Genomic DNA, 18369 nt, shown 5'->3' with positions numbered 1-18369 from the left:
GAATCAATATTCTTTGAATAATCAGTGAGATCCAGAAATAATCTTATATTGGAGCTATGTCTATTTTTCATAAATCCATGTTGTATTTCGCCAATTAGGCTATACCATTAAGGCCTTTAAACGAACTGCAAATATTAAAGCAAGTGATTTATAATCAACATTTAACAGCGATTATTGGTCTCCAGTTCTCAGTTAAAAGTGGGTCTTTATCTGTTTTGGGAATCAGAGTAATAAAGACCTTGCTTCATTGTGGAAGTCATCTGTCCTTTTCTAATACTTTTTTAAAACAAACTAGGTTGCATTAAGACATCACAAAAATGTAAATAAAATTCAACGGATAGACCGTCAGTACCTGGAGATTTTCCTTCCTTCATAGATTTCAGTGCATCCTCAATTTCAACAATAGAGATATCAGAATCACAAACTTGCTTAAAATCCTCATTAATACCTGAAACCTTACCATGAATACTCAAAAGAAAATCATCACATTTTTCTTGAGAAAACTGAGTATAATACCATTTTGGGTAATACTTTATTTTACGGTGCCCTTGATACAGAGTAATTACTTAATTAGGTACTTAGTAATAGACGTTGTAATAACGTGTAACAAAATGTACTTAACATGTAACTAAGTTATGGAACATCCTGTACTTACAGATTGTAATTACACACATGTAATAGGCAGCTACTGTTACACATGTGTAACAAGCCGAGTTGGATAAGGTTTATAGATACACATGAAGTACACTTAAGTACATTCTTGATACACTTTATTTTATGTAGCTTATACCTGTGTAATATTATGTAATTACAATGTAATTAGGAAACTACTGCATGCATTTAAGCCGTGAACTAGTGAGTTAAATCAAACTAAGGCAGAGATGGATAAGGCATGTATACACAAAGTACACTTAAATACATTCTTGATACACTTTATTTTACGTAGCTTATACCTGTGTAATATTATGTAATTAGGAAACTACTGCATGCATTTAAGCTGTGAACTAGTAAGTTAAATCAAACTAAGGCAGAGATGGATAAGGTATGTACACAAAGTACACTTAAGTACATTCTTGATACACTTTATTTACGTAGCTCATCCCTGTGTAATATTATGTAATTACAATGTAATTAGGAAACTAATGCATGCATTTAAGCTGTGAACTAGTGAGTAAAATCAAACTAAGGCAGAGATGGATAAGGTATGTATACACAAAGTACACTTAAGTACATTCTTGATGCACTTTATTTTACGTAGCTTATACCTGTGTAATATTATGTAATTATTAAACTACTGCAAGCATTTAAGCTGTGAACTAGTAAGTTAAATCAAACTAAGGCAGAGATGGATAAGGTATGTATACACAAAGTACACTTAAGTACATTCTTGATGCACTTTATTTTACGTAGCTTATACCTGTGTAATTGCAATGTAATTGCAATGTAATTAAGAAGCTACTGCATGCATTTAAGCTGTGAACTAGTGAGTTAAATCAAAGTAAGGCAGAGATGGATAAGGTATGTATACACAAAGTACACTTAAGTACATTCTTGATACACTTTATTTTACGTAGCTTATACCTGTGTAATATTTTGTAATTGCAATGTAATTAGGAAGCTAATGCATGTATTTAAGCTATGAACTAGTGGGTTAATTCAGATGGATAACATATGTAGATACACAGGAAGTGCACTTAAGTACAATCTTGATACACTTTATTTTATGTTACATACAAGTAATGCTACAGAACATACACATTTACCATGTGTAACTGCAGACCTTAGTAGCCAAACATATTTAAGTACTTGTTACATTGTGTTATACTAAGTACTTTCTTACATAATTACAGTGTAGCAAGTCCGTAACACGTATGTAACAGACTCGGCTTGTTACACATGTGTAACAGTAGCTGCCTATTACATGTGCGTAATTACAATCTGTAAGTATAGGCTGTTCCATAACTTAGTTACATGTTAAGTACATTTTGTTACATGTTATTACAAAGTCTATTACTAAGTAATTAATTAAGTAATTACTCTGTATCAAGGGCACCATAAAATAAAGTGTTACCCCATTTTTTGTAAAAGGAGTATACAAAGGTTGAGATCATTCCTGGATCTCTACATAAAACACCATTAATAGAATAGACTGAACTGGAATAGTGCTGCATGGATGACATATTTTTGTAGGCCAAAACCCAGAAATGAGTTAGCATTTTAGCACTACCGGTTTCATCATTCTGAAGTCAATGTTTTTGGTTAAATGCCTGAAAAAAGGTCTGTGGATAACACAAGCTCAAGATATTTTCACGTTTTATTCTACAACATGAAATACATCATTAATACCCCATTGTGATTATTATTATTTTTAGAATTTTTACTTGTCTTAAAAGGCAGGTTGCTAACAATGGGCAAAAGTGGGAGTACAGAGTTTGTCAGGGCCATTAAATGTCATCATGCTGAACAGGTAAACTCATCTACTCACTAGCCCGCTTTCACAGCCTCTTTTATTTTATTTTTATTTTATTTTTTGCAATAATTCAATGCCAATTGTCAAGGGAACCAGGGTGATGCTAACTTCTGGGTGGGCCTAGAAAAATGTGTCACCACTGCAGCACTTTGGTTGCAACCATCCTGATTGAAGACAGAACTGTACTTTGAAACAATGTTATCTGGGTCTCTGTATTTTTATTGAAATGGAAATGATTAATTTTTTAAGTTTAATCTTTTGATGAGATACCTAACAATAAACTGATGATTCTTTTTCTAGATGCCATTTTAAATATTCTAAAAAGGATCTTTCATTCTACATTTTTCCCCTTCATGTTGCCTTTTATCTAGAGGGTGTTTTCCACTGCATTACTATTGGACAGGAGTGATTCTCCAGCTGTTTTACTGTGGCAGACATCAGCAGAACCTGCTGAAGTGCGCATTTGTTCAGGTTTGCGCACAGTTGAACAGGCTGTTGTAAAACAAGCAGTGCCTAATTTGGTATAGATGCATTTAAACCATTATCTATAGTCTCTCCCACAAAACTAACCAGCTCCAGCAGGTGTCACTGGTTACGACACAGAAAACCATAATGCCATGTACATACAATGATTTATTATCTTCTTATCACTCTTTTGTTCCTTTTTAGTCCTTTATAGCTTTCTGTGTGTGAAAGCTAATACCAACATCATTATCGTATTGGATAGTTTTATTTCACTGAGAGGTAATATTTTACAGTTCTGAATGGCACCACTAAAATATATGGCAATTTAATGTTCATACAGTGTAATTGTAGATCCATTAAAACATGGAAAATGTTACAGACATAATTAAAAAGTAATTTAAAGAAGTTGTTTCCCCTGATGTTTCATTAGGTTCTTAGTCTCTTGTTGTTTTTTTTGCTGTGAGGTATTGTGCTGGCGTGCTTGTGGCTGCTGCCATTTGAAGCATGAACCAGGCCATTTTCATCACTGAGTTCCTTGGGACCAAAAGGCAAAGAACAGAAGATCTTGGTTGTTTGATTCCCTTTTGATTCTACGTTTAAAGGGTTAGTTCACCCAAAAATGAAAATTCTGTCAGTAATTACTCACCCTCATGTTGTTCCAAACATGTAAGACTTTCGTTCATCTTCGGAACACAAATTATGATATTTTTGATTAAATCTGAGAGCTGTCTCATTCCTCCATAGGCTTCCAGAGGGACCGAAACTCGCCGGCCCAGAAAGTCAGTGAAGAAAATGTTGAAATAGTCCAAGTGACTACAGTGGCTCTACATTAAGTGTATCATGTGTATTTTTCTACTTTTTGTAGAAAGCCTTTCTTTAAAGTGAATTTCGTTTTGTATTAATTGTATCTTAATTTTAATAAATTTTTCATCAACCAATTTCCTGGATTTAATACATAAGAGGCAGGCTAAATAGCATGCAGGCAATATAATCAGGACACGGAGGCGCCCGCGCGCTCGTCTCTTAAATGAACCGAAACTATACATTGAATCTTAAAAAAAAAAAAAAAAAAAATATATATATATATATATATATATATATATATATATATATATATATATATATATATATATATATATATATATAGACCGACCTACCGACCCTTTTTTTTTTTTTTTTTGGCTGTTAAACCAAAATATTTTTAAGGATGGCCTCAGTAGGCATCGCACTGAATACATTTACACCACCAGCTGTCCAATGCTCTCTGTCTTTCAGAAGCTTGAGACTGCGGTTGTGTTGCAGCATCCATCTCTTGTAGTTCAATGTCTGTGTATTCTGGTTCATATAAGTATGGTTGGTTAAAAAAAAATCAAGTCTTCATCTTCATCTACATCGAAATCTGCGGACATATTTACGAATACAGTTTTACATACAGCGCGCGTCTTCATCTGCTTGTAAACAGACCGTTTTGCACTCCCGGCAATGTCGGGACGTCATCTTGTACAGTAGATGGCGGTAATACTCATAAGGAGTGAGCAGCCAGTAACAAGTAGTAGTAGAAGAAGAACGCCGTAATCTCAGTTCTCGCGCATGCGTCGTGGCGCTCCCGTGAACTCTCGTCAGAGGCCCACATTGAAGAACACTAATAGTTGAATAAAGTCGTTATTTTTGTTGTTTTTTTCGCACAAAAAGTATTGTCGTCGCATGATACACTTAATGTAGAGCCACTGTAGTCACTTGGACTTTTTCAACATTTTCTTCACTGACTTTCTGGGCCTGCGAGTTTCGGTCCCTCTGGAAGCATATGGAGGAGTGAGACAGCTCTCAGATTTAATCAAAAATATCTTAATTTGTGTTCCGAAGATGAACGAAAGTCTTACATGGTTGGAACAACATGAGGGTGAGTAATTACTGACAGAATTTTCATTTTTGGGTGAACTAACCCTTTAAGTAGTTTATAACATTACCTGCAAGTTTACCTTTCGCTTACTGTGTCCATTCTCAGAGATTACTGCTTCATGCATGTGAAGGCCCAAAGCCCTTTCTAAGTCTAAAACAAAAGAATAAAGCACAAATTACCATGAGGAATATGAACCAAAATTCATTTGTGTTACTAAAATTACCTGTCAGAATTTGGTCAATCTTCTCCACGGCAAGTTCAGCATCTTCTCTAGTGAAGCACATAGGAGGCTTGAACTTCAGAACGTTGCGGTGTGGGCCATCAGCACTGAGCAGAATCCGCTGCTCTTTTAGTCTTTAAAAAAAAAAAAAAATATATATATATATACAGTATACAGTTTATATATATATATATATATAAAAAATTGAAGGTCCATTCTTATTCGCCCCCTTTCTGTGTAGTTCTATATTTATATTATTTAATTATATTTGAAAGGTAGAGTAAGCAATGTTTTTCATAAATAGTTATTGTTATAATGGTTGAAACACTCTTCACATCCTGATAGCAAGCAATAATAGAAGTGGTCTAAATATTAAAACGTACATATCATCTGTGGAAGTCTCGGGACCAAAACAATTTCGTCTAATTTTGCCCTGCCTGTCGACCTTTGTATTTCCATACGCCAGAGGTGGGTAGAGTATCCAAAAACTGTACTCAAGTAAAAGTACAAGTACTTATAGAAATATTTACTCAAAGTAAAAGTAAAAGTAATAATCTTAATAGTTACTTGAGTAAGAGTAAAAAAGTATCCAATGAAAAAACTACTCAAGTAGCGAGTAACTAGTTACTTGGATATATATAGTTACTTCGGATATATATATAGTTACTTCGGATATATATATATATATATGATGCAAAAGCCTCTGAGTGCCATCTGAAATTTTCTTCTAAAACAATCATTTGTATCAAGCTCGTATATTTAAGTTCAGTAATTTCACTTTAATGACAATTAATAGGTAGGCTACTTTTCATTGCCATTTAAGTGTGAACATAAACATACAAGCTTGATAAAAATGCTCTTTTAGAAGAAAATTTCAGATGGTCAGATGGTAACGTCATATATATAAAATGATAATATTTAGATTTTGTTTATTTAAATGACTATTATTATCAGCTATCTTTGCAACAAAAACAGAAGAGAGACGTAAGCATTATTTCTGCCATCTGTATAGCTCGAAAATCATTGCCTGTCCTCTGGTTTGTATAATAGTAACTTATACAACTACATTTGGATTATTAGACAATGTCGAAATAAAGTGAATCTGCAGAGTGTTGCATTCAAAGGCATGTATTGACAGAGAAGAGTTAAAAACTCTTCACATGTGCTCGCGCTCATGACTGCTACTGAATATCTGAACACAAAAAAACAAACAAATAAAAGTACATCGACGGATCTTCTTCTGACTGTTCTCCAAAATATAATCAAATGTATATTTCTGCAAGCATGTTTAAACTGGTTAACTGTCTACGGCAGGCAAAGGCATTCGTTTTCAAGTCGAGTTCGCAAGCCACTGCGCAACAATACACACAAACTACCGCGGGATGGCGGGTGTTCATAAACTGTGACCAATGGTCTTTATTTAATGTAAATTAATGTATATGTCCAAAAAAACGGGTAATGTCATACTTTCTAGTATCGTGGCGTAATCATCTGTCTGGTTGTAAAATGTATTACCTGAGTGAAATGAAATCGAATATATCGTCCTGACTCCTGTGGAATCATTCATTCAGACAGCTTACGAAGATGTTCAAGTTCAACTAATAAAGATCTTCATCGCTGGCAAAAATATGATGCATTTGAAGATTTGCTCTCACTTGACTGTACTGTAGGTCCACTGCCACTTCATCCAACGCTCTTAATGTGCTTAAATTTTCCTGTTACGACTCCGAGTCCAGTGTGAATTGAAATCGCTTCAGATGATTCAGTGCATGCAGGGAACTGAACAGAATCAGGAACTGAATCATTCAAACTGATTCGCAAACCGACTTAGACAGATCTGCCAACTTGTTTGATGAAGTCTTTGAACAGAATCGACTCAAAAGAGTGATTCATTTGTGAATTGAGCATCGCTCAAGTCCAGAAAAAAAGATACAGCGCCCTTGGAATAAACTACGCATTTAACACCACATATTGCATTAAAATAAAGTAACGAGAGGAACGTCGCCCAATGTAACGAAGTAAAAGTACAGTTTTTTCATTAGAAATGTACTCGAGTTAAAGTAAAAAGTACCCACATTCAAATCTACTCTTAAAAGTAAATTTTTTCTAAAAAAGTACTCAAGTAAATGTAACGAAGTAAATGTACTTCGTTACTACCCACCTCTGCCATACGCAAACATCACACGTCATCAGCGTGTTCCATGAGGCTATGCAGAGCTGCAGACAGACAGTCACCAAGCACCACAAACAGCAGCCATCTTTTACCGTTTCTCCTGAACCAAAACAACAAGCTTATGCTGTCTTCATGCCATGTCCTAACTACCGTAATGAAGAGATGGCGACCCGTGACATTCGACTCGGAACTGTTTTTCCGAATAGGAATTATGCGTTTCTATGGCAACACTACCAACGTCAAAATGCATGCAGTAGTCGGGTGGTACAAGTCAGAGCTCTCTAAGTTTTTTACGTTCATTATTATTGTTAAGTTATGTTGTTAGAGACATGGTAATTTAACGCTGTCTCTCGTGACGCTTTACAGACTCTGCTCTGGCTGTGCGTGATCATGTGTTTTGAAGGAGGCGTGGCTTTGAAGGGAGAGTGGGATCTTATGCTTTCAAAGCTAGCTTGCTATTGCTAGCCTCTCTGAAATTGCCTACCCTACCTTTAATGTGCCAAGTTATGTGGCTAGGCTATGCATCTTATGCACGATATGCTCATAAACCTATTAAACTTAAAAAAATTCCTCTTTTTAATTCATGACTCATTCTCACCTGTAAATAACATCCTGAGCTTCAGCTGTGGCAGGTGTTCTCTTATCCTGGTTTCTTACCAGCTCCAACCCAACAAACAGGCCACGGCCCCTAAAAAAACAAAATGTTTGACCTGCAACTTTAAACTTCCTGGCAATGTGTGTTCCAGACATACTTCCGTCAGCACTATTACAAGTGTACCACCTTCACAAACAACCCCAGGGAAATGATTTACAAAAGACTTGCAACATAAAGAGGCTATGTAACTTCAATAATCTTATGCAAACATAGTCAAGGTTCCACTGTGGCACATTATTACTCACACTATACCTTTATTCACACTGCAGAGTTTGTCAGTATTAAAGAAATGATGGCATTATGGATCTGATCATGTCCATCAATTCCTGATTTTATAATTTTTAGAAGTTAGGAGGGAGTTAACCAACCTCACGTCACCCACTAAGGGGTGTCTTTTCTTCAGATCATCCAAAAGTTGAGTCAGGTAACCTCCGACATGCAGGGCATTGCCTTGGAGATCTTCCTTCTCAATTACATCTAGCACCGCCAATCCAATAGCACATGATACTGGGTTACCGCCAAACTAGAGGACACCAAGACGAACATTTTTCAGCCTTTTGCTTTTTGTGTTTCATAAGAATTTTTGCTCTAGGCCCTATATCTGCTGCTCACACATCTGGGGCCTCATTTATAAAATGTTTCGTAGAAGTCTTAGAATAATTTCTCAAATGTGCGTACACCTCTCTTCTAGATGTGAAATTCGTAAATCGCAAATGATCTTGAAATTGTGCGCAGCTAAATGATTTCATAACTCCGCCTTGTAAACGCCGCCTAATTAATATCATTAACATAAAAAAGAGCACCAGTCAACGTTCAAATCATTTACTTGAGAATGTTGATTTCCAAATACCTGTAGTAGCCTATTCCGGAAAAGTGCATACGTCTGCTTATACCCTGACGTGCGTCTGCTTATACCCTGACGTGGCGTTCAAAAACCATTTTTATAAACATGAATGGTGGTGTGGATTTTAGCATACACACACTCCAAGACAAATCTGTATGTATTGTACGTATATGTTATAAATGAGGGCCCTGTGAACAACGCAAATAGTTTTATTTTCAAATGTTGTTTCAGTCTTAATCTGTATTATTTCATGCCTGCCATTGTCAAAATATGTTTTCTTTTTGTCCTCACTGTGTTGAAGTACTCCATTCCAGATGACATGAAGCTTTCGGCAACCTCTCTAGTGGTAATCACACATGACATTGGATGACCATTTCCAATAGGTTTGCCCATTGTAACAATATCTGGTACAAAATCTTCTCCCTGTAGCTGGAAGGCCCAAAAGTGGGTGCCCACCCTGCCAAAGCCCACCTGGACCTCATCAGCAATGAAAATGCCTCCTGCATTTCTCACATGCCTGTGATAAAGCAAGAGTTGTGGTACACACAAATTGGAATGTATATGCATGCATATTTATATTTAAAAACACGTATTTCATATGATACATGCATTATAAGACAAATGCACACTTGGATACAAAGTGATTCATAAATGGGCACAGCATAAAACATTATCATTTTATTAGCCCAAAATTATATATACAGACTATATACTGTAATATTTTTGGTAATTAAAAAGTAATTAAAAATAAAAATAAAACCCTGCACCAGTCAAAATTTAAATTAACGTCAAATTTAGGTATTAAAACCTAAAATTAAACAAGAAAATTTAAAATGAATATGTGATGAATTTACAGACACAATTGACAGAACCTTTAAGTAAGCTTAGAAAAGAGGAATGCAAATAGTATATTAGCCTAAACCCTATAGATTAAATGTGTCACTTATTGAGTGAAGCAGAAGAGCTGCAATCATGTAACTAAAATGCTTCATTCAGAGCCAGTTAAGCACTTGATAGTACATACTGTGCCACTTTCTGGAAGTAGCCCACCGGAGGAATGACCTGCCCTCCGCAACTCTGCAGTGACTCAGCGATAAAAGCGGCAATCTACACAGGAAAGATCACATGAGTCCCTTGTACCCTAGTAGAAATACGTGCAATGTCCTACTGATGGAAGCAAACTTTTTAAAAGCTGCTTGAGATGACTATAACAGCCACTGCTATGATCAGAGTTGAAGAAAGCACAGAAAATACACAAAGAAACTCAGGAGGAAAACGGGCACATACGAGAACTTCATGCCATTTTGACACAGTTGCCATGATGTTTTGGCAATTCATTCACTGATCCTCACAGATTCACGTCAGTTCTCACTTCAGAAATGGGACTGTGTAATGACCCCTTATACTCCTGCAAAGAAGGTTAAGGGGCTTTTTGAAGATGCACATGCATTTCTGCAAATCATTGAGCCTTTAGGCATCGAGGAGGCAAGAATAATTCCCGTCTTTCCTCACCCTGGAGAGTGGGAAAACAACAACAATTGGAGAGCAGAGGGAATGTGGGGAGGGAAAAGGAAAGGATAAGGAGGAATTCAGTCATTGATGGAGAATTTAAAAGATCACAGGAAATCACTGACCGAAAAGATCATGTCAATGAATTTAAGGCAAGACACTAAAAGCAAAAACATTTTTTCATGCACTGGTCAATTTTGAGATTTTGGGATATTTGGCTTTTCATAATGTGTTGTTTCAGACTAGTGGAAAGGAAACATTCAAAATACACATGCAAGTATTACACTAATAATGACACCTTAAAATAAAGTGTAACTGTATTGAATGTATTGCTCTTATTGCATGTATTTTACAGTACATATCGTTAAAGGCCGTTCCTCAAAAGTTGTTTCTCATGCACTGAGCACTAAATCTCTACTTCAGAACTATTTACATGTACCAAACTTTACAGTTTTATTCTTATCTATATTCTGAAGGTTTTTACAGAGGAGTTTGCTCATATATTATTTGCCTGGTTTTATACAACATTTTATTCCCAAAAACATGGTGATTTTTTTTTTCTGGCTGTTGATAGTATTTTCTGATTTATGGAGTGACACAAATAAATATCCAAAATCCCCTTGATAAAAACTATTACTCTAATATGTGAACCAAATGAAACAATTATGAGTCAGGCTTTATCCAATGTTCAGATTTCTGTTCTGGAAATGTGTTGCATATTTAAACATACCACCATACCTCCCCTGTTATCTGATTAAATTTTTTTTATTTGTCTTCCAAAATGTTAATTTTCTGTAATAAGCAGGGTATTGCCTTAAGACAGAGAGATGTCAATTGACTATATTCGTAAAGTAATCCACACAATTATCACTGCAAATTATAAATTGTAATTTTAAAAAGTAAGGTGCAGTAATGGAATAAAGATTAAGGGTCCAGTCAGTGAATAATGCAGAATTATGTGGATGTTAAATAACTTTGATGGACATTCACTCACCTTATGTCCCTTTTCATGGGCCTGTTCGATTACGTCTTTGACATTTTCAGCATAGGCAGTGGCAGGGTCTGGGTGATCCTCACGGTATTTGCCTCTATAAATGTCTGGACTGAGAGCCTAAGGAATTATCACATTTATGAATAGTAAGTCAAAGTTTACAGTGCAGAAATAAATCTCTTCACTGTGCTGGCAATTTTAAATACAAGTTTTTATGTAATTTATTTATTTATTATTACTGGTATCATTTAAAATTATTTTTATTTGGTATCATTTATAAATTTAATTGCAAAAAAATATCAAAAAGTCCTGTGCCAATTTGTATATTAAATGTATTTAATTGTACAAATTCGTACGAATTAGCCACCTTTTTATCACTCGTACGAATTCGCACGAATTGATCGTGAGATAGCGTTGGTTATTCTATATTGTGTTTTTTTTTTTTTTAGCAAAACTGACAAAGGTATTAACCTTGAATTTTGAAAAGAATAACAATGTCTACAAGGAAAAAAAACGTTGAACCTTCAAGAGTCTGTAAGGCCTGCCCAATCGGTCCAACAACAGTTTCCGATAAGTGGGTGAAGGTTTACTTTGCCACGCTGAAAAGACAGTAACTCGCAGTAATTTAATTCCAACTTTTATCTGACTCCATTTTATCACGACCTCGAATCTAGGTTGGAATGCCAATTGGTTATTGGTCATTTATATAATAGTTTAGCTACACATTTGATTATTCTATTTAACTCTTTAATTTATATTTTACCCGTTCATTAGGAATCTATGTCGCTTTGAGGTCCTCTCACGATCACAAACTCGTCAGTTTTTGGTCACTAAACAGAGGTAATTGACTAATACCTTAGATGGTCGCATTCATGCTTACTCTATCTAAGATACTTTGTATGAATTTAAATAACACTATCTCTAGTCAGAGGCCATGACCACTACTGCAGATATAAGCTGACCAAAATTACTTCTCTGGTAGTAGCTTTGGTTTGGTCAAGCCATGGTTTCCCACGTACACTTAGCTAGACTAACATTAAACAGAGGTAAGACTCACCCTATTTAGGTTGGTCAAGCGACATTTTGCTGTCCTAAACGAAAATTCCCTTTTAGTCTTACAGTCTAAGAAGTACACTTATTAGCTTTTGGTTTACTTCTGTGGGGATGAGACCATTGTACCAGTCGCACTGAGACATTTCAAATGATACCAAACATGTATAATGTTGTATGATAATTGTTCATATTAAACCATATAACCCCAGCATCCAGGCCAAATGTGCCCATTGGCCTCTTTCCATCATGGTATCCTAATCATCCCCATATATACCTATTGGCTTCATCACTCTGTCTCCTCTCCACTAATAAGCTGGTGTGTGGTGGGCGTTCTGGCGCAATATGGCTGCCATCGCATCATCCAGGTGGATCCAGGTGGAAGGGATGGGTGATGAGGAGACTGTAAGGGTGAGGTGTGAACTGCTCGGTGTGGTGCGTCTCGAATGGCGTTGTTACTTATTCAAGAAAGTGTTCAAATGTTAATTCTCAGGAGAGTCTGTTGTTTCCTCGAGGAGTAGTTGTTTCCAAGTCCAGACTTTCTGGCATCTGCCTTACAGTTCTTCCAGGCTTACAAGTCTTAATCTGTCCCTCTGTAATTGCACTACAGCCAGTATGGACACTGTCTCTAATGGTTAGTTAACAGTGACTAGTGAACAAAAAAAATCAGTGAAAAAATTCTTACCAGCATTGAATGACTACTCGAAACTCTCTTTTGACCCTGCAGTGCAGAGAGTTTCAAGTAGTCATTTTTACCATATCACATGTTCTATTACATGCAGCCCCATTTTTGCTGAAATAAAGAACATATATATATATATTTTTTTATTTTTTTTTATTTTTTTATTGAATGTGCTATCAGTTGATAGTGCTGGTAAGAATTTATTTACTGATTTAACTCCTTTTGTTCATTCTAGAGGACGAACCATTAAAGACTGTTTTGTCCATGCAAATACGTATGCATACGGTGCAACTTCTGTTGTTTGTTGCTCGAGCATGTGTGAAGGATTACTCCAGCCATGTGTGTGGGATTTACATTGATTATCCATTCATTGTATAATCAATTAACCAGCATTTTACAAAATGTGTTAATTATTTGGTGTCTCCAATTAGTGACTTGAACAATGTATAAATCCAGTTGATTTATGTTGTAAAGATTCACTGTTATGCTGATGATACTCAGCTCTATATTTCTTCACGCCCCGACGAAACTTACCAATTCACAAAATTAATGGAAAGCATAGCTGATATAAAAAATTGGATAACTAGTAATTTCTTACTACTTAATTCTGAAAAAACAGAGATTCTAATTATTGGACAAAAAACTTCCTCACGTAATAACCTAGAATACTGTCTAACACTTGATGGCTGCTCTGTCAAGTTTTCGTCGTTGGTTAGGAACCTGGGTGTGCTCTTTGATACCAATCTTTCATTTGAAAGTCACGTGTCTAGTATCTGTAAAACCGCATTTTTCCATCTTAAAAATATATCTAAATTACATCATATGCTCTCATTGACAAATGCGGAACAATTAGTTCATGCTAGGGATGCACCGAAATGAAATTCTTGGCCGAAGCCGAATAATAATGAAATGCTTGGCCGAAGGCCGAATACCGAACGCGGTGTTTCGCATTTTTTTCCATTTATTTTGCCAATTTTTTCACCATTACAATAATTAAATAGTAAAAATTAGCTTTTTACTATTTTGTGTTGCTTTTCAGAGAAATAAATCAAAGAACATAAATACAATTTCAAAATATTTATTTAACACTGAACATTTTTTTAACATTCCAGCAGATATTATACAAACAAAGCCAAATATATAACTTAAAATAAATAAATTAGTAAAATAAAAAAATATATTTTTATTTGGCCATCTTTGAAGCCCCCCTTCTTGAATAGCCTATTTTAGGCCTATAACTGACTGCTGAAAGTAACTCTGTATGTCTACAACAACAAATGTGCATTGAATAGTGCAAAAAAAAAAAATGTGGATGAACCCACAACAAATGAATAACTGTCCTAGACATAAGCCTACTTAGCCTACTTCTTCAGGAAAAGTGGCAGGTTCGTCTTTATAAAATAAAAAAGAATGGCAGACAGGGACGAAGATAAAAATATTTGTCATTATTTTCTTTGTTATTAAATATTAAGATCAAAGATACACATTACACATACACAAATTAATATACAAATTAAATAAACAGTGCTTTATGTTTTCAGCTACAGTAGGTGTATTTAACAGTATAGAAGAAAGTAATTAAATGAACAAATGAAAATAAAACAAAACGGACTTCACTGTATAAATTATACATTGATACTTATTAAAGCTACTATTAAAGTGTCAGTCAAGAGCAGTGAGTGATTTTCTCTTTGCATTTTGTTGTTTTATTAACATTAAAGGGATAGTTCTCCTATAAATTCAAATTGTCATAATTTGCTCTCTCAAGTTGTTTTAAACTCAAATAAGTTTCTTCTGTTGAAAATAAAAGTTACTGAGCCACATTCTTCAAAATATTAATATTAGAAAAATATTAGAAGGAAATTAATACAGGTTTGGAACAACATTAGAGTGCGTAAATAATGAGAATTTTTATTTTTGGGTGAACTATCCCTTTAATGATAAGCGGCAGCGTGTTTTCTATTCAGCTACTGTCTCTTTAAGAGCTGCGCGCGACGCGTCTAATATACACGCATTTGACAAGCAGATTTTCTCTCAATTTTCTCAAGTTTGCTTTCACTTTAGACATAACCGACTTTGTTTATGTAAACCTTGTGTATTTGACAGTATTGGCACAATAAGACTCGAAAGATAACTTAGTCCAGTATCCAGGCACTGGTAGACAGGCTTTTAGTGCATGTGAGCTTCACATAACTTAACGTACGGACCGAGAAACGCGCATCAGCACGCAAATTAAATGTTTAACCGACAAGTCATTATTGCACATGCAAATTATGAACTTTTGCGAACTGCAGTGTCCCGTTCGCTGCGTAAACATTTTATGTGAATACACGTCGTGTTGTTCAGTGGGACAAAGGTGCCAGAACAGCAACTGATAGAATGCACGATACTACGATATTACTTAAAAAGCAGATCGTGGAGACATTTTAATGGTCCACGATCAAAAATCGTCATATCGCACACCCCTACTTTCTCGTACTCTGCATGATGTTCGGGGTGTCTTGATTTTAAGTGATAAATTAAACTTGAAGTGCTGTAGGCTACGTTTTTGCAGATGCAACCCCTCTGGACAATTCAGCAGAACAGTGTCTGCAAACGGCCGTTTTTGCCTCTTTCTCTGACACTTTAAATTGCTTCCACACTGCCGACATGTTTGCTGCATAAAGCGCGCGCCTCTCACTCTACGCGGGTTACTATTTGATCGCGTCATTAAAAACGTCATTGTTCGACAAAATTTATTCGGCCTTTTTACTTATTCGGTTATGACGGTTGCCGAACATTCGGTGCATCCCTAGTTCATGTGTTCATGACATCAAGGCTAGAATATAGCTGCAAGCAGCAATTACCGGGGCCAAGCAGAATAAGACGACAAGACATGCCAACATTGCTGAAAGTGTCAGACCAACTGCAACAATGAGCAATTAAAGACTTTAAAGAGGATTTTATGCAAAATGCCTGAAAAATCATAGAAGCAATAATTAAAAATATGATTTTATGGATTATCACTTTCGACCAATAGGTGGCGCAGTTACAAAACTGATGTGATGTGGTCAGAGTGAAGTGACAATGACACATACAAAGTTTGGTGTTAATATGTCAAGGCATTGCAGAGATAAAGCCTGAATAGTGCTATTAGCATCATGCCTCAACTTTGCTGCTGCGCTATACGAAAACGGTTTCGTCTATCGACACGAAATCCATAAATTTTAGTCAGCACGGTCTGGAGATGATACGATTCGATTTTGGTGAAAATCGGACAAACGGTCTAGGAGGAGTTCGAAAAAGTAGGTTTTAACTGAAAATCAAGATGGCGGACAGGAAGTTCGGCCAAATAAGGAAAACTTGGTATCTATGTTCTCGGCTTGACCCAAGGAATCTATTAAGACCAGTGGCATTTCAATAGCCAGATTTATTCAAAAGTTATTAGCCTTTTTGGAAATTTTGTTATAACTTTTATAAAGTCACGTGTCTAGTATCTGTAAAACTGCATTTTTCCATCTTAAAAATATATCTAAATTACGCCATATGCTCTCATTGACAAATGCGGAACAATTAGTTCATGCGTTCATGACCTCAAGGCTAGATTATTGCAATGCTCTACTGGGTGGTTGCCCTGCACGTTTAATAAACAAACTACAGCTGGTTCAAAACGCAGCAGCTCGAGTTCTTACCAGAACCAGGAAGTATGACCATATTAGCCCGGTTCTGTCAAAACTGCATTGGCTCCCTATTAAACATCGCATAAATTTTAAAATATTGCGGATTACTTACAAAGCACTAAATGGTTTAGCTCCGCAGTACTTGAGCGAGCTCTTAACGCATTATAGTCCTTCACGTCTATTGCGATCTCAAAATTCCGGCCAGTTGATAATACCTAGAATATCAAAATCGACTGCTGGCGGTAGATCCTTCTCCTATTTAGCACCAAAACTCTGGAACAGTCTTCCTACCATTGTCCGGGAAGCAGACACACTCTGTCAGTTCAAAGCCAGATTAAAGACACATCTCTTTGACCTAGCATTCACATAATACATTATAGACTTCTATAATTTAATGTTAGGCTGCATAGATTAGGTCAGCCGGAACCGGGAACACTTCCCATAAATCCTGATGTACTCGTTACATCATGAGAAGAATGGCATCTACGCTAATTTTAGTGTCTGTGTTTATCCCGAGGTTTTCCTGCAGCCTGCCGGATCCGGGCCGTATCCAGATCTGACGAAGGACCTTCGCCTGGACCTGATGACAACGCAGTGCTGAAGTGCCAACTAGTCTCTCCCTATGGAGGATCCCTCTACCACTCTACAGATAAGGCGTTGTCGGGAAATTCGTTTCACGTTCCTACCCCAAAGCAACAAAATAAAATAAAATTCTTTATCAAAATTTATAAGGAAAGACAAGTACTTTGTTTAGGCTTGGCTTGTAGGGAATTCCAAACCTGCGTATTTTCAAACGCACATAACTATAGAACCCATTCTAAATGCGCATGTGAACGCCATCAGCGTTTCTCACAGGTTCGCGTTTAAAGTCTGTGTAGAGGGAATGGTGTCGTCTTAGCGGCCCCTAATTTAATAACAAATGATCGTTGCGACGGAAGCAAATCAATCAAAACTAACTTTAGATGGAAAATAACTTAACTCTGCTATAAAGCCAAAACAATCTCTGTTACCCTAAATTATACGCTTATCTCTGTGAAGCTGCTTTGAAACAATCTACGTTGTTAAAAGCGCTATATAAATGAAGATGACTTGACTTGACTTGACTAACTTTTGACCACTAGGTGGCGCTGTTTCGAAATATTTTGAGTACCTTCAGGGGATGGTGTTGATGGCACATTCTGAGTTTCGTAATATTACATCAATGCATTTGTTTAGTATAGCATTTTATTTCACAAAACTGTATTGAAGTCAATGGGAATTTCATGTTTTGTTCTATTATAGCGCCACCAAGAGGCTCAGTCCCACAAATTTTTTTATGTGTCCTCAGAGTGAGCCCATACATATGTGTGTCAATTTTGGTGAAAATATCTCAATTCACTTCAGAGTTATAGACATTTATATGGAAAAACACGTAAAAAATGACTGACACATGACTTTGATTGAATTTTACTACTCCTTACTATCAATATTTTTGCATTTGGGCATTGGCATAAAGTTAACAAGCTATGATTCCAAACTTCTGACGGTGGTTTCGTCTCGATCGGACAAACGGTTTCAAAGATATCGCCTAATGTTTTTTAAGCGCTAAATCACAACGCTACACAAACCGCAAGGCGAAACCTTTCATGTTTGATATCGTTGGTCTCGGCAACGATTCAGGAGTCGAATGAGATGAGTTTCGTGAAAATAATTCGATCACACCCAAAGTTATAAACATTTGAAAAAAAAAATTCACCACTAGGTGGCGCTGT

General features: G+C 36.1%; 1 protein-coding gene across 2 annotated transcripts in view; it reads right to left on the bottom strand.

Moving 5' to 3' along the window:
- Positions 1-1701: 1701 nt before the first annotated feature.
- etnppl (ethanolamine-phosphate phospho-lyase) overlaps positions 1702-18369 on the bottom strand; it is a 31972-nt gene continuing 15304 nt past the window's right edge. Inside the window, exons 6-13 of one of the 2 annotated variants that reach the window (XM_079866342.1) lie at positions 11231-11347; positions 9752-9834; positions 9019-9244; positions 8252-8406; positions 7827-7916; positions 5059-5189; positions 4903-4985; positions 1702-3469 (exon numbers count right to left, since the gene is read on the bottom strand). In XM_079866342.1, the coding sequence (XP_079722468.1) occupies positions 3362-3469; positions 4903-4985; positions 5059-5189; positions 7827-7916; positions 8252-8406; positions 9019-9244; positions 9752-9834; positions 11231-11347 (993 nt within the window). In that variant the 3' untranslated portion in view covers positions 1702-3361. The remainder of the gene's footprint in view (positions 3470-4902; positions 4986-5058; positions 5190-7826; positions 7917-8251; positions 8407-9018; positions 9245-9751; positions 9835-11230; positions 11348-18369) is intronic. The other variant, XM_079866343.1, reaches the window with a different exon arrangement.

Source organism: Squalius cephalus (genome assembly GCF_949319135.1).
Source record: "Squalius cephalus genome assembly, chromosome: 3".
NCBI lineage: Eukaryota > Metazoa > Chordata > Actinopteri > Cypriniformes > Leuciscidae > Squalius > Squalius cephalus.
Note: the sequence above shows the minus strand (reverse complement) of the source record. Positions and strands in the feature narration are given on the sequence as shown.